The sequence below is a fragment of the Molothrus aeneus genome, chromosome 5 (genome assembly GCF_037042795.1).
Source record: "Molothrus aeneus isolate 106 chromosome 5, BPBGC_Maene_1.0, whole genome shotgun sequence".
In the NCBI taxonomy this organism is placed as follows: domain Eukaryota; kingdom Metazoa; phylum Chordata; class Aves; order Passeriformes; family Icteridae; genus Molothrus; species Molothrus aeneus.
This window is the reverse complement of record NC_089650.1, coordinates 18,701,050-18,725,652: the sequence shown is the minus strand read 5'-3', so window position 1 is coordinate 18,725,652 and position 24,603 is coordinate 18,701,050. Positions and strand designations below refer to the sequence as shown.

At 40.1% G+C, this 24,603-nt stretch overlaps 1 protein-coding gene across 1 annotated transcript in view; it reads left to right on the top strand.

Moving 5' to 3' along the window:
- Window positions 1-24,603, top strand: part of MYH9 (myosin heavy chain 9) — a 70,251-nt gene that overhangs the window by 14,403 nt on the left and 31,245 nt on the right. Inside the window, exons 2-8 of the mRNA XM_066549558.1 lie at window positions 1,173-1,525; window positions 6,274-6,430; window positions 16,659-16,686; window positions 17,424-17,517; window positions 22,462-22,554; window positions 23,256-23,319; window positions 23,864-23,962. Of these exons, the coding sequence (XP_066405655.1) occupies window positions 1,193-1,525; window positions 6,274-6,430; window positions 16,659-16,686; window positions 17,424-17,517; window positions 22,462-22,554; window positions 23,256-23,319; window positions 23,864-23,962 (868 nt within the window). The 5' untranslated portion in view covers window positions 1,173-1,192. The remainder of the gene's footprint in view (window positions 1-1,172; window positions 1,526-6,273; window positions 6,431-16,658; window positions 16,687-17,423; window positions 17,518-22,461; window positions 22,555-23,255; window positions 23,320-23,863; window positions 23,963-24,603) is intronic.

The window sequence follows — 24,603 nt, the reverse complement described above, 5'->3', positions numbered from 1 at the left end:
CTGTAGAGAAGTTATCCATATAGCTCCTGATAGCCTTCTAGGACATGAGTACTCATATTTTAATTTTCTGTTCTTTAGGTAATAAAGAGCTCTAGTTTCTATTCAAGCTATGAGAAACATATATTGAGGACACTGGTATCTTTGTGAGGAAGAATTTGAGAAGTAATGTTTATGGGATCTTGTAAAGAGGCTGCTGTTACATGGTTAATGAGCCTTGACGCATGCAGTCCTTTTCTGATTGAAAGGACTTTTGAATGGCACTAATAAAATTGCTGCCTTATAAACTGGAAAATCCCTGGCGGTAGTGTTCTGGTTTTGATGAAACACTAAATCTAGGGTGCCATTTTTCAAGTATGCAGCCTAAGTCTCCCTTCTGTAGGGATGAAACTCTCTCCTCTATCTGACCACAGCTTCACAGAAGGATGTTAATAGAAGATATTTAGCTGTAGAGCTTCCTGATTTATTCTGTTACTATCTCAGAGATATTGTGCTACTGAACATTATCTAGGAAAAAAAAACCATATAAACTGGTGGGTTGGGTACTAAGCTGGTGATGGAAAGTATCTAATATCAGTCTTAACTGGTGTCTGCAAATTACTGCTATCTTTTAGAAGTAAACTGCACCTCACATTTTAGGCTGGTTGTTGACATTTCTGAGAAGTTGTGGGTTTTGATTTATAGCTTATCAGGATAAGGAGATACAAAGTAAAAGTGTTGATTACACATTTATGATTTTTTTTTCTGAGCCAATATCTCTACCGAGTAGAGCAGTGAAGGGTTACTCTTGACCAGAATGTTACTGACATAGTGTCTGATGCTATGAGGATTGGCACAAATTGTTTGGTGCTTGCCACTTTAATGTGCTTCCTCTTTTCTGCCAAATAATGGCTTCCAAATGCTTAACGGTCGGTGTTTTGTTGTAGGTTTTGGGTTTTTTATAAACTGCTTGCTAGTTTGGTTTTTTCATACTCTTGGCAAGCAAAACCTTGGCCTTATTGGAAGTTTGACAACTTTAGCAGTGCTTGCTAACATGAAATTAAAGGAGGGAGAGGCATGCTCTAATGACCAGGGATTCAGAGTACTTAGCATGTGCTTGTCTGCCTCTGAGAAGTTGCAAGGCAAATTGAGGCTTTAAAAATAACTTTTTTCTTTGTTTCCCCCTTTCTTCACAGGTCCCCAGCTGTAAACCATAATGTCGCAAAGAGACGCAGATAAGTACCTTTATGTGGACAAAAACATCATCAATAACCCCCTGACTCAGGCTGACTGGGCAGCTAAGAAGCTGGTATGGGTTCCCTCAGAGAAGAATGGCTTTGAGGCAGCTAGCCTGAAGGAAGAAGTGGGAGATGAAGCCATCGTGGAACTGGCAGAGAACGGAAAGAAAGTGAAAGTAAATAAGGATGACATCCAGAAGATGAACCCCCCCAAATTCTCTAAAGTAGAAGATATGGCAGAGCTGACGTGCCTGAATGAGGCTTCTGTGCTTCACAACTTGAAGGAGAGATACTACTCAGGACTGATCTATGTAAGTAATCTTGTCTGTTGGGGTAGGAGTTCCTGATGACATAGCGTGTGAACTTAATGTAATTGCTCCTAAATGCATGTGTTAGCCTTTCATTGCCCCTATACACAACTCATCATGTGACCTACCTTCCTCCCTCTACTTAAAATTTTTTCACTAAACTACGCCAATCCCCCTCTAGTTAATGTTGAAAGTTTCAAAGAATGCTATGGTAAATCTGGCTTTAATGTTTTAATGTCTTTGTTTGCAGGATGTTTTGAATGCCTTTTAACTTTCTCTTAGCAAGACACAAGAGCAGTTGGGTAGTGGTAAACAGGGAGTCTGATCTGAACCTAACCAAATAATAATAATAAAAACACAGTCCTATTCCATCCAGCATCTGAAATGTGTTTCCCATGTCTGGAGCTTCAGTGGGAAAGAAGTGCCAAGCTTTTTGTGTGGATCTCAGAGCATCTTTCTAGAGAGGAAACATGTGTGCCTGGATGTACTTAGAGATAGGAAATGTTCCTTTTCTTTCCGTCCCCAAATGGACAAGAGCAGAGATTCCTGCTTCTCATTGCTGTGTAAATAACAGACACCATTTATGGGACCAAGGGTCATACCCAATGAAGCAGGCAGCAATCACTTCACTCAATATCAAAGGCAATAAATAGGGGAAGGAGACTTTGGAACCTTGACCTGGTTCTTCAGTTCCCTTCTGATTTTTCCCTTCATGTTGCCTATGTTTAGCAAGCAGATGTTGGTCATGCTAGCCTCTGCTTTATTAATACTCTGCAGTTACAGAATGAGTTGTTAAACTCAGTGGTAATGTAAAATTTGTGTGCAGTGATTGGTTAAAACAGGACTAGGGAGAACACAAGGGAGAAACCCATGACTTACTAGTGCTGTGTCTGCTCTTCTGGAGTGGCATGAAGGCATACAGATGACTATTGGAGAAATTATCAGAGCCTATCTGAAAGATGCAAGGCTGATACAAATTTAGTCTGATTTCCACAGTCTGATGTCAAAATTTGAAAACTAATGTGATTGGAGGTTTACGTAGTTTATTATTTTTGTAGTTAACGACTCCTTCCACTATTGGTCAAAATCTACTCTCAGGTGGAAAACTCTTGGTATTCAGATGAAATAGGATATGCAAGATCCATGTGTAACATTTTTAGAGTAGGAAATGCTGCTACATTATATAATAATTGTTGAAAATAATTCAGCACTGTCTCAAGGTCTGTTGTATGCTGTGCAATGGGCTGTTTCACATATCTTGCAAGATACCATTTGAAATTTCAGACATGGCCTGTGACTAATAAATTGAGTTCTTCTAATTGGATTGTAAGAAGATTGTGAAGTTTTTTTTTGTAAAAAATCCCCACACCCTTCACCCAAGCAAACCTTGCATAGTGTTGCTCTATTACAGAATCTGAGTCTTGCCAAAACTGTGTTCCTGTGCACTTGTGAAATGGACTGATCTCACCTGTCAGCAGTTCTCAGCAAGTCAGGAGATTTATGGGAAGGCTTAAAATACTTTCATTGGAGTGGCTGTTGGTTGATCATTAATCCGCTTGAAGAAAGGGAGTAGACGCAGTGCATCTCCAGCAGAAATGTCTCTGGAAAGATTGCAGGCATAGTTTAGTTCTGTTCTTCTCCTTTCTTTCTTATTTGGCAGCAAGGCTGTGTGTTTTTATAAATTATTATCTTTTTGCCTTTTTATCTATCTTTATTTTTTTGTCTTTTCATCCTGTAATACGAAGAGGGAAATCTTATTGCTGGTGCAGGCAAATTTTGAGTGAGGAGTGACAAACAATTCAAGAACTAAGAGCTTGACTCCAAACACCATTTTGCTATTTCCATGTGTGGATTGGTTCTGCACTGAGGTGACTTGCTAAGAGACTGGCTTTCATATTAACCCTTTCTATTGAGAATCCTTTATCAAAAGATAATTTTCAGCTTTTGTGAATCATTTTTGCTTACCTGAACTGTTTTGTTTGTATTCAGTGTGAAACTCAAAACTCAATCTTACATGTTCCAGTTATTTTATTGAAGTTAACTGTTACTGGAAAATAAATTTTCTGATGCTGTCAGCTTTGTGCCATGCTGCAGATGGTCCTTTCAACTCCTCAGAGTTAGTTTACCAGTTAGAAAAATAAAACTAGTTCCAGTTTGGCGTGTGTGTCACTTGAAATAGTTAGTGAAAGGTAATGCCAGAATTCTATTTTGAGATAGTAATGTCTGAGACAAAGTACAGATTTCCAAGCCAGCTATGCTTATAATAGATGAGCCTTTGAATTGGAACCTTGGGTTCAATTCAGGGATTTATGCATATGAGTCTTTATTTGTACTTCAATAAGATGAAGATAACTCTTCTCTGTGGTAGGGCTGGCAGCTTCTGCTTATACATACAACTCAACTTGCTCCCTATATGAAACTGTCAGTTGCCTCAACCAGCAGTCATGACGTGGTGGTCTTACTCAGTTTTTTATCCCAGCCATAATTAGTTGCCTGTCTTTATTAGACAAAAATATCCCTTCACACAGCTGAGGTCGTTTTACTGCTTGGAAACTTCCCTTAGGTATTTCTCCTGGCAAGCAGAATGCTGGAAGAAGGTGGTAGCTTCTTCTTACATACTTGCCTCATGGCTTCATCACTCTAAGTGAAATTAATGTGTTCCCTTTTCTAAACTGCTGCTCTCATCCATAGGGTGGCTTTAGACATGAACTCTACTTACAGGAAAAGCAACCATTCTGATCTATGAGGAGTCACACATACACAGCTAAGAAAGCTCTACCTTCCTTGTGGACTTGTGTGCACTGTGAACATGCTGCTCTTGCATTGACCCATTTCTGTCTCTTTGTCCTACTCTGTGTTCCACTGGTGTAGTCAAAGGTCAGGAAAGCATCATCCAGACTTCCAGCTTTTATTCTGTGCTCTGCAAGTGCTGTCAGACTTGATGGAGAACTAAAACTGAGGCAAAAGGAACTGACATTGCTGGCTTGGTTGCTGTAAACTCCTTAAACTGCTCTCTTCAAGCACCACCTGAAACCTAACCTGACTAGAAGCTTAGCTTCCTGGAACTTTAGAAGTACTATGCCAAAAGGTTTTTAGCCAACTTTCATAGTTTTCCACTTTGGAAAGACATTTAGTATTTTCTGTAAGCCATTCAAATAGTCCTCAAATATTTAAAAAAATTATTGGAAAAAAAAAGGAGGGGGAAAAAAGAGTAGGTCTGGAAACATAGATTGATTGTTTATACTGGGATGTGGAAAAGAAACCTTAAGTATCTATGAAAAACTCACTTCCTGGAGGACTTCTGTCTGAATCTATATCTGAATCTGCTGCATATAACAGCAGACTTGTTACTTAGTGTTAAGCCAGCATGTAGAAAGATTGGACATAAACTGCATCTGCTACCACAAACTGTGTAGTAGATGCTATTTTCACCCTTCTGATCACTGCAGTCTAATCCTTACCTTTAGCTAAGGAGCTAAATCTGATTAAGTACTCTCTGTGCTCCTTGTGGAGAACTCTCTACCACTCCAAAGCACTCTTTTTTCATTGAGCAAACAATAGAAGAGATCTTGGCAATAGAAATAAAAAGTGCCAAATGTACTCTCTTCTGGTAGCACTGCAAGTTGCTGTAGGAAGCTGCTCATCTCCAGATGTTCCAAACAGCTGCTTCTAAAGTTGACAGGGAGCTAGGATAGCACTAAGCCCCAGGAGCAGGGCTTGGAATGCTATTCTTAGAATGTCTAGGAAATATCTAAGAAGCCTCTCCTCTTCTTATTCCCTTTGCAAGTAAAAAAAATTGTTGGTTTTTTTTTTTAGGTACTCAGATTTCAAAGTTTGGGTTTGTGGGGTTTTTTTTAAGAAGCTTAATATTTTCACTGGAAGTGTTTTGACAGTTGTATTCCCTCAGAACTGTGCAATTTAAGCCAGTGGAAACCAATTGAGAAATGGAAGTTTGCTGTCATAGATAATGAATTAACCATTTTATATGAATTAGAAGCAAACTTTGGCATATATCGCTGACTTCTTTTAGAATTTTTTTCCATTTTGACTGGTTTGGAACAATATTGAGCATTCTAAACATACATACTGAACATACTATACATTGCTGACCTTACAATTTGAATCTAGTTCTAGTCACACTTGCTACATTACAAATCATGAAAGTGTTCAGGCTTGGGGGGTCTTCAGGAGGCCATCTAATCCAGCTTTCCTTTCAGAACAGGATGGCACTGCCTTCGGCATGGTCTAGTGGTCTTGAAAACCTCTCAGGAGTAGGCTGGTCTTATTTTTCTTTTAGTAACTATTTTGGCTTGAGGTTCTATTTTGTTTAGTGATCATTTACTAGATAAATGGATATTAAACATGAGACAGAACACAAATGTATGCATTTTGAAGCTAAGCACCTACATTCTATCACGAAATGGCACTTACTTTGAAAGGAAGAAAAGCCAGTCCTAGTGGACTGTTAATTAGCTGGGGAGCAGATCAGTGATATCAGTATTACTAATGAGTGAGTAGGTGTTCAGTGCACACTTGGAAGAGTTGAGTACTGGTCAAGGTGAGAGGACTTGGGTTGTTCCTCAGATTCTAATATTGTTTAGTGGGAAGCATTCCACATGGCATCACTGGAAGAAGTAATTAAAAAAGCACTGTTTGGTTTGTTTGTTTTTTCAAGTAATGTACTGTTAAAATATGCAAGTATATAACATTTTTAATTTCTGTCTCTGTTTGCTGGGGTGTTTTCTTTCCAGACCTACTCAGGCCTGTTCTGCGTGGTAATCAATCCTTACAAGAACCTGCCCATATACTCAGAAGAAATAGTGGAGATGTACAAAGGCAAAAAGAGACATGAAATGCCCCCTCATATCTATGCCATCACAGACACAGCCTACAGGAGTATGATGCAAGGTGAGTGCTGACTGAGATAATGACTCTTGTTGAAATCACAAATCAAGGTTGCAGTCAAAACACTGTAGGAGAACAACAACTCACTGCTATCAAAAGGCATTATTGTCCTTGCTTACAGACACTACTTGGTACCAGCTTTTGTGTTCAGGTGAATAGCTCTCTCCTGCTGTAGTGGATTGAAGAATTATACAAAAAGTCTGGTGAGAGCTAAATTTGACATAAAGAACAGGCTGGTGTGAATGCATGGGGTTCAGAGAAGCAGGAAAGGAGAACTGAGGTAGCAAATTTTCCATCTCAGTGATGAGCCTATGAATTGATATAGCTGTAGGTGGGCAGGGATGTGTACTGTTTGATAGAGGCTTTTAACAAAAGCCAGCTTAAAATCCAATTGCACAGTCTGGCTGGGGAATCAAGCTTAGTATAACCTATATTTTGAAGTGTGATGGTCAGTGGTAGCTTTACTGTCAAGACTTGTTTGGTTATATTCTTACTTTGTTAATAAAACTCACTATCAGGAAATATTAAGTACATCTGTTGCCTTTTCATGCAATAAAAGAAAGCAAGTAGGATAGACCTATTTCACTCCACATTATACAACTGAGAATAAGAGAACTGTGGCTATTATCTGTTACCTGTTTATCACTTGAGGACTTCTACATATGGAACTCTGAATGCATTGTGCAGATCCCTGGTTCTGAGAGGAGGTTTTTCACTAAGTCAGTTGTGGTGTCTGTGATGCTTGGAGAGGTTCAGGTGTGGAGGTATTTTGTGATTTTCTTCCTGTTTGTTACCTGGGTTTTATGAGGAGGCATACTTTGTAAGGTTTAAAGGGTGTAATGGACAGTTTGATTTGGTGTGCCTGTGTGAATGTTACTACTCCTTAATTTTTTTGATGTCTAGAAATGACTAAGGTGTTTGTTCCCCCTAGGTCATGTCACTAGCATTACATTTTTGAGCAAAATCCAGATATAATAAAATCATGGTTTAAATTTCTCATTAGTCTCAGTTTGAGTTCTGCTTTTCACCTGCCCTTGCTACCACTTGCACCTCCAAGCATAAGAGGGCTATAATGATACAGGTTCCCAGAGTGGAAAAGAAAGAAAATCTCCACCCACCAACCTGTTTTAGCGTCTTCCAACAAACTTGGTGTGGGGAAAGCTGATAAAGGTTGTTTAAGTGTGGTGCCATGCAGGGCAGAGCACAGGGGTGAGCTAATGTGATGGATCAGTTAATCTATATTTATAAAAGCCTGGGATGGAGAGGGGTGAGTACACAGACCTGCTGAAGTGGACTGGTGGCAGGGTGTTGGTGGCAATTTGCTGGAGATGTGGCAGGTCTTGAAGAAATGCAGCCATATGCTGGTGTGTTACTCTGAAATGAATGCTGCATCCAGAAGATAAAAACTTGTGAAGCTGGACCTCTAAAGGATCTCACTTCCCTTAGAGAAAGACTGGATCTGCCATGATATGGTCAAGAATAGATGCTCCACCTGTATTTTACATGGCAGAATGTTGTCCATAAACCTCCTTTTCTTTCCTTCTTTTATTGCTTCCTTCCCTCCATTGCCTGCTCCTTGTTAGCTCAAGCACTAATTTGTATTTTTGTTAAACAAGCTATTAACTTAGCTGTACCAAAGTTACTGTTCCCTAGAAAGAAATCTTGTCTACATAGAATCAGAAACAGTTTCTTTGGCAGTGTTGTGAGGAGACTGAAGTCCTTTTCCCTTACAGACAGCAGTTAAACCACTTGAAAGTGCATGTGCCTGCATCTTGTCCTTCATCCCTGCCAGGTATATATCAGTGTGTGATCAAACAGCTGAAATTCTACATCAGGGGACAGGTGACCTTCCTTGGTCTGATGGTGGTTCAGAGGTAGTGATTAATCTATGTGGGTATTTTCTTTCCTGTTGAAAAGAGGTGATGTGTCTGTCAGACCACCGCTTGGATGATGTCTAAGACTTGGAAACCCCAGACTTGACTTGCTTTGTTGTACAGAGCTGAAGAATGGCAGCCCTGCTTGTGTTTTCCAAGCATGGGAAAGTTGCTATGAGGTCTGCTGGAGTGTTTACCTTTCCCAGAACAATTCTTGCTATGCTGTATTCTCAGCAGTACTGACAGTCTAGAGGCTTACCCCAGCTCTTCTTTACCTAGTTTTAGATACCTTGTTGCAGACTTTTTGTAATGCTTGTTGATATGAATATCATTCCCAGTTAGCTTTTGAACTTACCTGCCTTGATCTGTTTAACTAGGTTTGGAAGGATTTTTCTGTGTGGTTTCACAGTTACCTGTGTGTACTACAAGACCTCTAGAGATTGTTTTAGGGTTATTTATTGCCTTATTTCCTTGTTTCAAAGGGTAGCAGTAGCATTCCAATGTCTGCTACTGGGAGTGAGGGTGAGTAGTAGGTTGTTGCAGTGTCTCTGGTCCTGGCTAGCCTCGAGGGGAATGGAAAGCAACATTCCTATTCCACTTTCTGGGTTTTGCTCAGCGGTGGGGGAGGTTTGGTGCAGCAGCCAGTGGTATGGCAGGAATCTGTACAGAGAATAGAAGATGAAAGGGTCGGGTGCTCCACATGAGCCAGAGGCATTTAGGATTAGGCTGCCTTCCCTAGGTTACTTTCAGAGCCCTGAAGACTGGGAATCCTTCATGGCCTGGAGAAGGATAGCAAGCTGACTTGACTCTGACTTCTGTCAGCACAGGGTATAGTTATCTCTTAAACTGACAGTGTGGAAAAGCTTTGGGTGTTAATTGATTTGGACTCAGATTTTTTTTTTTAATTTTTTTTTTGGGGGGGGGGGTTGTTTTTTTTTGATTTTCAGTCAATTTATGGTGTTTGAATAAGCAGGGCTTTCAAAGGGATGCTTCATCAGGAAGGGAGAGGAAGATGAGAGTTTTGTTCCAACCTCTGCTAATCCACAAACTGCTTAACCGTTTTCAGGCATCTATGCTGATGTACTGTGGGTGAGCTTGGTCTTCTTTTGTATCTTCTGGTTGCTTCATTGGCAGAAGTGTCAGGGCACTTAGATATTCCAAGAGATTATATTGCTTTTTGTTAATTTTCCTCAGAAGTACTTTCTTGAAGAAATAAAATGGTGAAGGGCATGTTCAGAGTGGGTTGTTTGTTGTTATTGGGTTTTTTTCCTTTTTTTTTCTCAGACCCAAGACTGTGACTCTCAGAAATGAGATGAAAACATTATTTTGCTACATGTTACCTGGAGATACTTCCTGTGCTTCAGGAACAGAACTCTCAAAAGAAAGTGTAACATTTTTGCTTTTAGAGAAAACAACAATTTGTCTTAATGTTTCTGTTCCCTGGGTAACGTGGGTGCCAGAAGCCTCAGATCTGCTTTCAGAAGAATTATTCTTCGGGTGCTAATGATTGAAGTACAGTGCCTGCAAGTGGAGTGGTGTCTTGAGCAAACAAATCTAATGCAGCTGATGTATACTGAAGAGATACATTCTTTACCTCAATTCACAGTCTCCAGGGCCTCAATTTAAAAAAACATATTTTAAAGCTGTTAAACAGCACCTGTTTGTCTATTTGGAGCACACATAGAGAATTTTCTGTGTCAGATAGTGATAGAAGATATAAATTTCATTGTTATCTGGAACATGGCATCTGTTTTAATGCCCTGAAAAGTATCTGAAGCTTCTGTAATAGGTTAGGTCAGTATGGTGATTCTGGTCTACGAAGGTTAGATCTGTTCAACTAAGATGATAGGTAGGAGAGGGAATAGACAGCACATAGCTAATGAATATATTCAGTCTCTTTTCTTAGCTGGTTTTCTCCACATTATTGGAGAGCTCCTAATGTTTCACCTAACAAAACTCTGAAAATCACTGAGCAATGATTAAACCCTCCTTGACCTTGATGGATTAGTCTGCAAAGGGACCTGTACGCCCAGAACTGTGCTGGTGTTCACTTGGGAGTTAGGTAGTTTCTGGGTTTGGTGTTTCAAAGAAAAAAAATCTGAAGCACAGTACCTTGGTGATTTTTTTAGTGACACCTTGTTACATTAAGTGAGGAATCACAGTGTTAGGTGTTGTAAGACAAATCACTTGCTTTGTAGATCCTCACACTCACCTTGGGACCACGTGTGATTTTCACAAAAGATAGTCCTCTAGATCTGCTCCTATAGAATATAGACCTTCAAGTGTTTTGTTTGTAATTTTTAAATGTTTGCATATTTCTCTAAGTTTCTTAGCTAGCAGAATACTTCTGTTTTAACTTTCTTGCTTCCAAGTAATTTCTCAGCTTGCTTCTTAGCATTGGGCTGCTATGCTGCACTATATAATGCCCTACCCCAAAGTGCATCTTTCTTTTCCGTATAATATTCTGTCAGTGCTTCTCAGTTGAGACCTGCTCAGATTATGTAGAGGCACACATGTCCCTTTCAAGTTGCATGTAAGGGTCAAGTTCTATTTCCACTAAAACCCAAAAGAATATAACTTGTGGTTTCAGAAATGTATTTTCCAGATTGTCCAAATTTCTCATGCAAAGGGCAACATGAAATTTGGATGCTAGTATGGAGGATATTTGTTTTGGTGCAAATGGCAAGAAAGTATGTACATTGTTTGAAATTTCCTTAAGAAATGTTTTACATGTTTTGAATTACTTGGAATTTCTAAATCCAGCTTTAAAAATCTGTGTCTTGAGATGTGGGTTTTATGAGAACAGGGAGCTAAAAAAGAGTCCGGTTGCCCACTTGTTTTTTGGTAGTTACCACACCCATTTTGCTTCATTCCTGTAAACCAGAGCAGGATTTCTTTGGCAGTCACTTATGTAATGGTTCAGCCCCTGATGTCAGTCTCCCTCCAGTTCACTGTTTTAGTATCATGAGCTGCCTGAGCTTTTTGCAGGCTGTATACTAGTTTTTCTTTTCTGTCAGAACTTCATAAACATTTGCATAACCTAAAATTACAGCTTACAACTTGTTTTCTGCTATCTCCAGGTTCAGTTAAAGAGCTCTAGAGAAGGGGAGATGTGGGCTCTAGTCCAAAAATGTCTTGGGGGAATAAATATTTCCATTTGAGCCCGTAGGATATATTTCATTTTGAAAGATGAAATTTACTTTTCTCCTTGTGACTGTTTTCAAACTTCAGCTAATGCAGAGCTGAATCTTGGCACTGCAGTATTCCTGTAAACTCAAGTGATTTCTTTTCTCTTTTTTTTTTTTTTTCAAACATCTTGAAGCTGTATTGTTGAGAGCTGTCTTGGATATGCTATGTTTCTCCTTCATTTGATTTCTCTTTTCTCTTTCTTTTTGTACTTGATGATGGCTGTTAGCATTTTGAGACTTCCCTATAATAGGTTCTTTAAATGACAGTGCAAAAACAGGTTCTGGGGCTCTGTTCTGGTGTTCCCCTGGAGTGTTTCTGATTCTGTTCAAGCCAGAATGTAGGTTAAAGCACCACAGTGAACCTACTTGATTGGGTCTGATGCCAGTGGGGTTGTTCCCACTGTGGAGCACAGTGTGTCAGGTCCCTGAGGCTCCTCCTGCGTTAAGAGCCCTGAGGAAAGGACATGGGATGTAAAATTATGTTGATGTTGGAAGAGAATTTTGAGGAGGCAGTAAAGAGCTGACAGCACTGCATGGTTGAAGCACTTAGATGCATTTAAGAGCAATTCTTGCTTTAGGTCGGCTGCGTAGCTTGGCCGGCCGGGCCGGGCTGGGCTGCAGGCGTTGTGCGGGTGCTGGGCTGGGAGCAGCGCAGTAACGGGAGCGGGGCTGGGCTGCCCTGGCCTGCCAGACGCTGTGGTTCAGAGGTGGGTGGTACCATGAGCTATGGTTAAGCTTTTAGCCTTAATGAGTCAGCTATAGGCAGGGGACTGCAAGCCAAGCCTTTGCCTTTCAGCTCCACTTCCTCTTAGCTGCAGAGGTGATGTCACCATTGTGTGAAAGCTATATTACTTCTCCTTTTATGGAGATGAACAGGCTTGAAACGAGAGTCACTCATGCAGAGGAAGTGGGTGATAAAGGCCTGGTAGGATGTTCTGTAACTGAGATGAGGAGCTTAAATTGCACATTCTCTTCTAGCTTTCTAACGTTTTTCTTCTCCCATCCTAAAACATTTAAAAACAAAATTTGAGACTTTGGAGCTGTATTAAATTATCAATTATGCCAATGTATTTGACCACAGCAGTTCAGCATTCATTCACACTTGTATATTTGGTTGAGCACTTTCTATGTAAAAAGATGTCGCTCTTGTGAAAACAAATTTTGGTTTAATTAAGTTTTTAGAGTATGCTAAAGCAGCAAGCAGTCTCAAATGTAGTCTTTTATTCTTGGACGAAAGAAAGTCAAGAATAAGTTACGTATTATGGGGTTTTTTACATAGTAAAATTAATCTACTGATCTTATTATACCATACTGCTGTATAGTTTAAATTTGAAGAATATTTTACTTCCTGAATTTCTGGATGTTTGAGGCTGCTGTGTCTTGTGATCACTTGAATGCTATAGTGATGAGAGCTGAAGAAGAGCCTAGATAAAAAGCTTTCCTTGTCAGCTGGTTTGAAATACAGAACTGTTGCTATAATTAACTAATGAGTTGTTATTCTGGATTGTTTCTAATAAGTGACTCTGTTTAGAACTGAAAAGCAGGTGCAGATTTCTTTTAATCAGGCGTTTCTTGATTGTGTTATTATAAGCAACTGAGTTTATGGTACCCAGCACATTCTCTTTTGCTGAGTAGGTTGCTTGCACAACTGACAATGAAGTAAAGGCAAGTGCTGACTGAAGTAGTGCAGTATGCCCATGTTGAATGATCCTTTGGAAAAAAAAAAAGGAGGGGGGAGGTGGCCTCTTGCCTGGACAACTGAATTCTGATTCATGATGGCACAAGTCAGTGTCATATGGAGAACAAATATTGGCACTTGAAACTGTTCTTAATTTGAAGAGTATCTAAGAGTTACGCTTTGTATGCGTTAGCTCTTTGCCCCTTTGGTCGGCTCCAGTTTCCTGTTGCTCAACACATTATTTGAGTTGTCTGTCTATACACAATTAGAAGAATTCCAGCTATCCCAATGACTGCTGCTTTGCAGTCCTGGGAAAGAATTTCCCCCGGATTGCAAACAGGAATGTTGCCTTTTATGGCAGTGTCTGCGTGCTCCCAGAGACTTGCCTACACTTGCAGGTAGGATCCTGCTGACTTAAAGCAGAGGTGACTAAGGCAGCTGCAGTGGGCCACCAGGAAAGTATGTTGGGGGAGGAAAGCTTCATGCCAAGAGGATTTCAAACACTGTCTGTGACTTTTCCTGCCTGACCACCTTTCAACACCGTGCTCTGTGTTAGGGTGGGGAAAAATCCTGTAGTTGCCTTTGGGACTCCTTAGGGTCAATCCGGGGTGCTGTGGCTATCTTGCCTTACTGAAACAAGGCTGGAAAGAACTTCTCAATCAAGTATGAGAAAACTTGGCATGATTGAGGAGTGTTCAGTGCCAAAGAACTGCTTGGTATTATTATCTGATGTTGATCATCTCTTTTTCTGTTGAACAGTCAGTTTATCTGTCTGCTTATGGGTGTTCTTTTGCTGGATCATCTCTAGGATGGAAATGGGAAGGCAGGTGCTATTCAAGTGCCTGGGGCTCCACAGCCTGTTTGAGAAGCCCCAACTCATAATTCCAAGGTCAGAGCTGGTTACCAGCAATAAGGACCACTTTATTTAGAATTGCCTTTTTAAAATGTTTTTTTTTTCTTTCTCTCAAATCTACTTCTTAGAAGAGCCTCTGTAGTACCTGAATGTGAGCACAGCCTTTTCTGGACAAGTGAACTGCTTGTTTTTATTCAAGCTTTTGAAAGTCAGGTGTTATTCAGAGGCACAGTCTTGTCCTTTCACATAGCTGCTTTGTGGTGCAGAATTGTACTCAGGTGTTGTACTACTGAAGAATACATTTCCTTAGGCAATCCATAAATGAGTCATTAGTTATTCCCCTGATCCACCCTCAAAGTGCCCAGTCATGCAGAGGGCTGGCATGTGCCTGCTGAGCCCTTGACCCACTGGGAACCTTAAATATGTGAGGCCTTTGGAGCTGGCTAACATCTATTATTGGCCTGGCCTTCAGCAAAAGGAGTGTATATCTCAAAGGCAGTGAATAAATTCAGCACTTGAAAACATGAATATGCAATTTAAGTAAAGCTGCAGTATCTAGTTTTGAAGGCTTAAGAATTTGCTAGGCCAAAACTGTTTGAGTGGTGATTTTCTTCTACTTGCTTTCTTCCAGGCTTGGGGCCGATCAGCTCTTTCTGAGAACAGTATTAGCAGGGTACTGGCAAGTAATCTAAGTTTTAACAGGAAAAAAACAGATTATTTTCCTCTCATTTTTTGTGCTCATCTACATACAGTCAGTTTCCAGTAAAGATGCTTAAGAGCAGGAGTTGCATATACTTAGCATGTGAACTTAATGCTTCCATTATTGGCTTCAGAATATTTTAAGATGGAATCTCAAACCTATTAGGTTTGCCAGCTTTCCTTATTCCACAAAAATATGTGCAAAGGCTAGATATACTCCTCTCTTTTTAAACTGTGTGTATGGGAGATTTTTCTTGATTAATATGGCATTCAGGATGTTAGTACTGGAATGCTAAATGTGCTTGCAGCAGCAGTATTTAAGGGTATAGAAAAGGTTTCAGGTACTTGAAATCTATCAGACTAGAAAGACTTCCCTAATTACAGCTCAATCTCTTTATCTTGCACAAAACAACTTGAATGCTGACTTAATTATATCATCTAAGTACTGTCTGGTGGGAAGAATACTGAGCGTTCTTGGTTTCTCTAAGCTACGGGAAAAAATTAAAAGAACCAGTAGCTAAAATGTGGAGACAGTCACACAAACATAATGGATGTCACTAATTATGAAAAAAATATTAGAGAGATCCATTGAATTGCAGACTCTCTTGGATGTTTGAGGCTTGCTTTCTCTCTCTTTAGAGAGTAGATGTTAGTCCAATGCAATGAGTGGAAAAAGGAAGTTGCAATGCCTGAATGACATCTAACTGCTGCAGTGTTACTGAGCTTCTCAGACTAAATAATCTGTGAGTCCTCTGGTCTTGATTTAAAAATAAACAAACACCTAATATCAAACCAAAAAGCCTCCCAGCCTAATGGGGATTTTGAGTTTGGTGGCACGGTGTGTTCTGAGTGCCCCAGTGGCTCTTGTGGGCTGTCAGTCAATGATTTGCTGTGCCCACCTGTTCCATGTTTCACTGTCCCTGTGATGACTACAAGCTACTTGAGGCTGTTCTGGTGTAGGCACAGGCACTCTCCAGTCTTCCTAGTGCTCCCAGCTCATTCCTGGTGGTGTGAAGGAATGGCATGGAATCTGGGTGGAGGTAGGTGGGCACAGTGTGGAGGGCAGGGCTAGAAAGTGAAACAGGGCAGAATAGGTGGAGTGTGTGCAGGAGCTGTGGGATGAAGGCATGGTGAAAGGATTGGTCAGGACTGTGCATAACGAAGTGAATGCTGGCAGGAGGTTAAAGATGTGGGAGAAGATAGTAGTGAATGGGCTGGGTCAATTAAGTTCTGTAACTGGAAAGATATCCACAGCTGGGAATTGAACACAGGCATTAGTAAGTCTGCTGGTACGTCAACATGGAAAAGAAAAGGTTTCTATTGTTACCAACTGCTGTGTTAGTACAATAGGGGATGATGCCACAAACAATCAGCTGTATAGGATGTAGGCTGCTGCTCAGTCTTCCAGTTTTTGGGTCCAGTCTGTATGAAACAAGTAACAAATATTTTGTCACTCAACCTCCAGTGTTTGTTTTGGTCTGAAAACGTCTGTTTGATGTGAATCTTTGGCACTTTGGGATTTGTAACAGTTGCTGTCCCACTTTCCCCCTACCTCTTCCATTTTCACTGCTCTACTGATAACTTTTGTAAGTCAGTATGGGCCCACTGCAATAGGGGCTGAAGAGCAAGTAGATGCACATCACACTGTAGCTGTGTGGTAAAGAAACATTCAGTAGAAGACTTCTTTAGTGTTTGTAGAAAAATTGTAATGCAAATAATATTCTTTCTGGATGAAGAAAACTAAATTGCTGTGGTGCCATTATACTTTGGCATATGGTAGGAGGTGGGTGTCTTGCCAGAGAGGGGGTTACTTGGCTGTGATTCTGAGGATATTTGTCAGTGTTTACTATTTCCTGGTGTCTTTGGTGTTGATTTCATTCTGTCAGAGAAATTTTCTTTTAGAGTTCTAGTCTGACTACTCTTTTAAAATTTCTTCTAGATCGAGAGGATCAGTCCATCCTTTGCACGTGAGTAATTCCAGTTGTCAGTTTGTCTGCATGTCAAAGTTTGTGTTTTTACATTTTTGTAAAAAGGAAGGACTCTCTTAATTTTAAGTGCTGGAAGTGGAATTACAGAATTAGGTAATAATGGAGAGTCAAGGAAAGCCCACTACAGTTCCTCCAATATATAATTCCTTCTGCAAAATAGTTTTTGTAATAAATGGAGGGAGGGTGGCTTTGAAACAGCCCCTTGTGCTCAAACTACTGAAGAAATACAGCTTTGTCAATGGAAAAGGCTTGGAGTGATCCTTCAGATTTGTTGCAGCTGTTATGTTTAAGTGCATGCATACTGATGAGGCTGATAGAGTAACAGATACTCTTGATGCAGCAGTTTGTCTTCTAGACACAGTAAAATTGATGGGCCCTCAGCCATGCTTAAGGAATTGGTATGTTTCTTCTTGCAGTCAGGAGGCTTCCGTTTGAAAGATTTACTTCATTACCTTTCACCCTAACCTCTACAGCAGCCTCCAAGCTATTCCTCAGCCACTTTGACAGTCTCTGTATCCAAGTGACTAGAAAGCACAGTTCTTTATTGCCTTCCATGTTGCAGTCCAGCTGCAGCCCAGCTTTTTTTTCTTGGTTTTAAGGGAGGTGCTGTAATGGCCAGAATGCAGTTAAGGATGTCAGTAGCCCTTTTGGGATTAGAAATATGATGATGTCCCCTTACATCTTGTTTGTTGATAACTTGTAGATGTTCTTTACAGAGGTGAATCAGGAGCTGGTAAAACAGAGAACACCAAGAAGGTTATTCAGTATCTGGCTCATGTTGCTTCCTCGCACAAGTCCAAAAAAGACCAGGTAAGACCTAGGTTTAGTGATGTTTTATTGCTCTGCAGACTTTGGACATTAAATATGTATTGGCTGATGTTGGTAAAAGACATATTGTTCAGTAGAAGCTTAGATGGTAACATCTGTCAGGGAATTGAGGAGGTCAGTGAACTATGAAACAACAAGTCTGTCAAAAATTGCAAGTCAGGGAACACTGTTCAAAGCCATAACTCCTTTGAATTTGGTGGATCTACAGTGGGCATAAACTCATCCACAACCCCTTGGATTCATGGGCAAGTGCATGGGCAAGAGCTGCTGTAATTGCATCACCTGTACTGATCTTTTCACATGGTTGTATTGCTTATAACCAGTCTAGGTGGTTTAAAACTGGTCCTTCTGTGGGGGAGTTGTCTCCTTTCTTCTGTACCATTATAGATTAGGTCTGGCCATTACATGTACTGTCTCAAAACTGGAGAATACAATGATAGGCTAGTGGACATCAGCTGAAAACTTAAAAATTGTAGGAAAACATTAAAAGGGGGGAAACCAAGCAAACAGCACATGAGAGGAGGGTGGTGATGATGGTGGGAGGACTTTAAAGATGTCTCACTTATATTTTTTTCCCCTCCCTCTCCCCCGATGGACTATTGCCGAATTCTTCAGTTGTATCCTCGTAGGTGAGCTGCACGTTTACTGCACGTTCTGCACCAGGAATGCATTTTCTGTCCCATTGTGTGATTTTTTTGAGCGGCTTTTCACTCCACACCAATATCACTTTCTGCAGCTAAAACAAATCCATAGACAATTCACAATTTTTTTTTTTTTTTGTGTGGTGCACAGTAATCTTTTTGTAAGGATGTTCAGTTGGAGACTGTAGTGATATCAAGAATACTTGTGTTCTGTGCTCAATACTAGTTTGCCTTTAAAGTTTTTCTTGCAGGATTTTCCCAGATACATACCATCTTAGAAGTATTGCATCAGGACAATAGGACTGGACAAGGCTTTCCTAGACTCTTAAGAGAGTGTGTGTGATGTTCCTAGTAATATTGATGTAGTTAAGTATTTAGCCAGGGAGTTTTAGGACTGTGGGCTTGTTAGTCAGATCTGAACACGTTGGAAATGTTTATTAATGAAAGCCAAGTGCTAGGTGTGTCCACTGCATCTCTACATAAGAGTTTTCCTGTAGCAGCTTAATGTGTAGGCATGTCTAATGCATGTAGAGTATATAAATAAGAAGGCATTTCTGCATGCAGGCACACTGTGTGTGTGCATGCACATAGTAGTAACTAACTTCTGGAATTCTACCAAAAAAACCCAATCTTCTATGTGCCAAAATTTCAGACATATGAAGGCTTTTTCCATGGTCTGTCAGTAGCTGTATTTAGAAACATTCTTCTTTTTAGTTTTTTTAAGTGTGGAAAATAGAATCATGGGGTTGAGTTAAGTATTCTTCCACTGCTTGTCCATGAGTAAAATTTGAACTGCTGAAGCAGGACGGATCTGCTCAGGAGAACAAAACAGTCCTAAGTTGGACTGGTTGGTGATTTGCCCAAGCTTGATATTTATTTTTTTTCCCTAAGTTTTGATTTTTTTCAAAAAGTCCTGCTCTCCATGTTTTGTTACTAAACTGACCTTACCAGAGGGGATTTAGAGCTGAAGCCTTTGTTAATCAGCAGTGAGTGCTCTGCAGCACTTCTTTATGGTGCAAACTTGGAATCAGAATATAGGAACTTAATTTTTTGAGGATCTCAGGTATACTGGTCATGGAAGATTTTTGTCTTTAGGCACAGAACTAAACAAAGGATATTATAGAAAGTAGTGGTACTTTCTTTACTGTGAACTTTTGGATGTAAACTGGTGTTTTTCCAAATACCAGGGCAAAATCAGTTTTATAAAACATATTCTTTAACTCTATCTCACTTGTTTTGGATGTAGTGGTGCATTCCACCATTCCCAGTGCATTAGTATATTCAGCTAAATAAGCTTCTAGCTGCATGGTGTGACTTCTATGCACACTAAGGCTCCTTTTGGGGGATGTACTGAATCTAATGATAGAAACTTTTTTTTTCATTTATTAAAACTTCTGTTTATGGAAGTTGAAGTCAGTGTTTTTCCATGTTTAATCTCAGCTTCTCTACTGTCTTATTAAATAATGTAATGATTTTTCAAGATGTGAGTGTTTGCAGATAATCAGAAATCCGTGGGTAATAGTAGCTGATATTTAAATATTTGTAACGAAACTTTGGTTATGGATGATCCTTCTCCTTCCCCCATGCAGCCACTGGTGTTGGGATTTAGTTATTTGATAATCTCTCACATGACTGCAGAGAAGAATACAAAAGCAAATCCCTAAAGTGTAAAAAACAAAACAACAAACTCCAACAAACCAAACGACCCAAACACCATCCCCCATATTTTTTTTAATTGTATGCTGTTAAAGGTAGATATGATTTCTGTATGCCTTTCTCCATACTTTCTGAAGCATAAATAGCTGGAAAGACTTCTATCTTGCTTAAAAAACATTTCAAAAAGTGTATGAGATGAAAAAAAATTCAGTGCAAGGTAGATGTCAAGGATTTTAGTTGCTTTAAATTTGTCTTGTAATTTCAGAGCAGTAGAAAGACAGCATACTGAAGAGTGTTAGGAACTGCCAACCACAGGCTAACAGACCTTTTTCTGCTGCTGTTTTCATGAGGAATATTGCACATACTTCAAATGCATGCCAAGTGTTAAACAAATTTGTTTCAGGTCAAGGAATGGCAATTACAAGCACCAGGAAATTGGCAGCATCTTAATGATAGGTACCTTAGGATTTTTAGAAAGCTTGGACAGCTCTGTCTTGTAATGGTTTTGCTCTGCAAAATTACCTATTGTATAAAAATAATGAAGAATCTTCCATCAGTGAAAGGTGACCATCAAAATTTAATGTAAAAAATCCCCAAAAAGTCCACCCAAAAACTTATTAAAATTTTTAAACATAATGGAATTGCCTTTTAAACAAAGACAGCATGCAGTGAGGAATGGGTACAGTAATTGCAGACACTTAGTCCTATGTGCTGTTACTGTGGCGTGCTGAGAACTTGGATTTTTCCACTGTGTCATGGTGCTGAGGCAAATCAGGAGAGCTCAGTGATTTGACCAACTCTTCAGCATTTTCCTTTCCCCGGAAAGGAAAATGCTTCACATTGTTGTGAGGCCAAGCTGTCATTCTCTATGCATATTGCTACCTTGGTGTTTCAAGAGACCTAATCACCTCTAAACTACAATTTACCAACACCTACTTGAAACTAATGACACTTTTTCCTGAGGTACTAAGTAACAGTAGGGTCTATTATATGTGGATTTGCATAAACTTCCCTTCTTTGTGTAGCTGCTATGGCCTCAGTTTTATTTATAGCCAAATAATTAAAATAGATTTGATGTCAAAGACTGATTTCTTTTCCCTCCTTGTTCCATTTAGTTGGGTTTAAGTGCTGTGCTGCTGTCACCTCTCACTTGAATAGTAATAAATTGCAGTTAGAAACAGAGGCCTAGGGCTTCACTGCAGGATGGGGAAGAGAAATGGTGTGAGCAAAGAGCATTCCAACTTCAGTACATGTGGCAGAACACAAGGGGAAATGTGACCACCACACAGTTTCAAGGACGGAACCCTAGTTTCAAGGTTTTTTCCTTGCAATGCCAGATGCTGGGTCTGTTGTGAGACAGATGATGTGCCAGCTCAGGTTCCCTTACCAGGGCTAAGCCCCTTGTCACATATACTTGACAGTGAATGGAGGTGTTTGCAGCAGCTGCCCCTTCTGTCTGTGTGCAGTTCCACCAGGGCTGGGGGTCGTGTTTGGCCTTGCACTTTGCAAGCATGCAGTGAAGTGATCGTAGAAGTAAAAAATAAAGACTTGTAGTTCATTGTACAGTTTCTCATATATCTTCCTCCTTTTTTATTGCCTGTATTTTTAGAGACACTGTGTAAGAACTAATCTGTCTTTGAGAACAAATGGGAACAATTTTCCTTTAGAAGTAACCTTAAATAGTTTCCCCATAAATTCCAGTTCTCACAAATCAAACTTCATTTCCATCTGTTATGCACAGGCAGTCTTGAGTACTTACTGATAACTGCTAAAAAGAGAAACATTAATCTAAACTGTAATTTTGTGTCTCCAGAAGCTTTTTAGCTGATCTTGAAATATAGAGAACACCATGCTTTTAGCACAGAGGACAAGTAATTTTTCAAAAGTGCTAGGGATACGTGTAGAGCCTGCAGGGAAAGGTGTATATGCTGCAATGGCCTAGTACTGGGCAGAGATAAAAGTTCTGAATTTCTTTTTCTACAATTCCAGCATTTTGTGTTCCTTGAGGGGATGAGTGTGTGAATATGGCAGCATACTGCAAGCAATCATGCAGTTTGTGGGATACCACTAATTCTCTTTTTTATGTGTTCCTCCTTACAAAGGAGATTTTTGCTTGTTTGTACTTTGTAAGATGTAGACTCTTACAAGAAGTGCAAGCATTTTGTGTTTGGTTTTTACAAAACATTAGATTTTTTCAGACTAACTTCTTAACCTACTAGTAGCAGTGTTCAGAGCTGTCTTTTAGTAGCAAGATAGGATTTACCTCACTGTTCCAGGCTCTGTGGCAGTACACTTCTGGGATGAGGGCCTGGTCTTGGATGCTGGTATGGTTTTTAATTTGTCCCTGGGAAGTCTGCGGGATGTTACAGCCAAGTGACTTTGAAGGGCTTCTTGCTAACAGAAAGACACACTGGGAGGAAGGGAATGAGGCTTATTTATGAATGTTTCTGTTTAACCCAGATAACTAATGAGTCTCCTTTGAAGGTTTAAGTGATCATCTCCTAAGGTTTAATATGGCTTCTCTGCAACAGATGCCAAACTAGTGTGAATTGAAACCGCAGCGCTGGTTTGACCCAAGGTTAATGCTGTGAACCACTACCTACTTTATTAATTTTGGATTTCTCTCTAGGGAGAACTGGAGAGACAGTTGCTCCAGGCTAATCCCATCCTGGAGGCCTTTGGAAATGCCAAGACAGTAAAGAATGACAACTCCTCAAGATTTGTGAGTATTATTGTGTCACGAGTGTATTCAAAAAGTGCATCAAAAGTGTATTTTACACTTTCCAGAGTGTTCTGGTTTTGAGTGAATTGCTATCAGAGATAGAGTAACTGAGTGACTTTTTAAAAATTAATCTGGGAAATTAATTTCATTTGGTGAATTATCCAGAATAGATCTTTTAGATCTCTAGAATGAAGAAACCAGATCCTGTGCCAGGATCATCTGTGCTGATTTTTTTTTTAATCATTACAGTTGGTTTTATCCTAGAGAGCAAATACTTGTCTTTATTTTGCTTGTTCTGGAGAACAATGGACAACATCTGAGAGGCGGGTGGCAGAGCTGCAGCAAAACCAAATTAAAATGGTTGAAGCTAACACTGAAAGGGGTGGAGCTGTCAGGGTAGTGTAACGTGAAGTTCAAGGGACCCTGGTTGTGGGAAATCTAGGTTGAAACATAAGTGAGTGTGAGTTGTAGGCTGTCACAATGACAGAAGTGTCTGGAAGTGCTTGGTGTCTTTATTTTGTTCAATTGTTGTTGTGATCAGTAGGCATTGCCTATTGGCTGACCTTACGCTTTGCCTAAAACCTGCCTGACCTGTTTGGAGTTTCCTTTCCTGGATGAAAAAGAGAAGGTTTACCTCTGTTGTTTACTGTTGTTACCAAACACAAAGAATACTAATTTTAATGCTATTGTCTTCCTCTTAGGGCAAATTTATCAGAATCAACTTTGATGTCAACGGCTACATTGTTGGAGCCAACATTGAAACCTGTATCCTTTCTGTAACCCCTTGAAAGGTTCAAGGCTCTAGAGGTGTCAGGAATGATACCTAGCAGTCTCATCACCACTGACTTAGGTTGAGAAAGCAGTTGGAAGCACTCTAAATTTCTGCTATCAAGATCACTGTTGTAGTCTCCTCTTTCCTCAGTAGTATTTTGTGACGTTTGTGATCATGGTGCAGACCTTTTCTGAGTTAATGAATGAATTTGAATCTTAAGAGGTGAAATGCAAGCATAAACTGCAGCAATATGAATAGGTATGGAATTTCATAAGTCATTCTTGCTTCTTTCCAAGGCAAGTGGGGATTGATGGCATCAGTTTTTATGTTTCTTACCAATTAAGTCTCTCTTACCATAGTCATCATTCAGAGGCTGGCAGAACTGAGACCAGAAGCTCAATGGGTTATTGACAGATAACGATTGCTAAGTCAATACCCCTGTCAATTGGTATGAAGAGAACATGAGCTATTTTTTTCTCCTACCATAAGAGTAGGAAGGGATTTGTATGTCCTGTCATGGGCCTTGACTCTCTAAAGATCTGCTGGAGAAGTCACGTGCAATTCGCCAGGCCAAAGAGGAGAGAACTTTCCACATCTTTTACTACCTGCTCTCTGGGGCAGGGGAGCATTTGAAGAGTAAGTATGATTGTGTTGTGGTGAGGGAATCCCATAACTTCAACAACAGAGGGTTCAGAACACTTGTAGACGAAGACCTGTTCCTTCACAGTTCCTCCTTCTCTGCCTTTTGGATATGGTCAGCTCTCCTCCACTTCTTTCATACACTCATGCATCCATCTATCCTCCCCCTGCACTTCTCAGTTCCTGAAAACTTGCTGCTCTGGTTCCTTCCTGCACTTGTTTCCCTGCCAGCAATGACTCTACGCCCTTCCTTATCTAAATCGCTGTCCCATGTTTAGTCTAGTCTTGCATGATGTAAACCATTCTGGTGCAGGAATGCTCCTGCTGTGATGCACTCGGTGTGTAACTGAGTGGAGCAAATCTGCAAGCCTCTGAGCACCTCTAGCAGTCTGGGATCCCAGCACACCTTGTTTTAATACCTCAGCGTGGTAATGTGGGTCTGTGTTGTGCAAGAGCTGCAAATGGATCTGCAGGAATGACACAAGGAGAGGACTTTCTCATAGCTGCTACTGTTTCAAGAATTAATATATGAACTTTTATCTGACTTGAAACAAATGAGGTATCTGAAATTAAAGGCAGATTTACTTTCAAGTTAATCCCTACTATTTACAGATTTAGGACCTAATGATGAGTGGCAC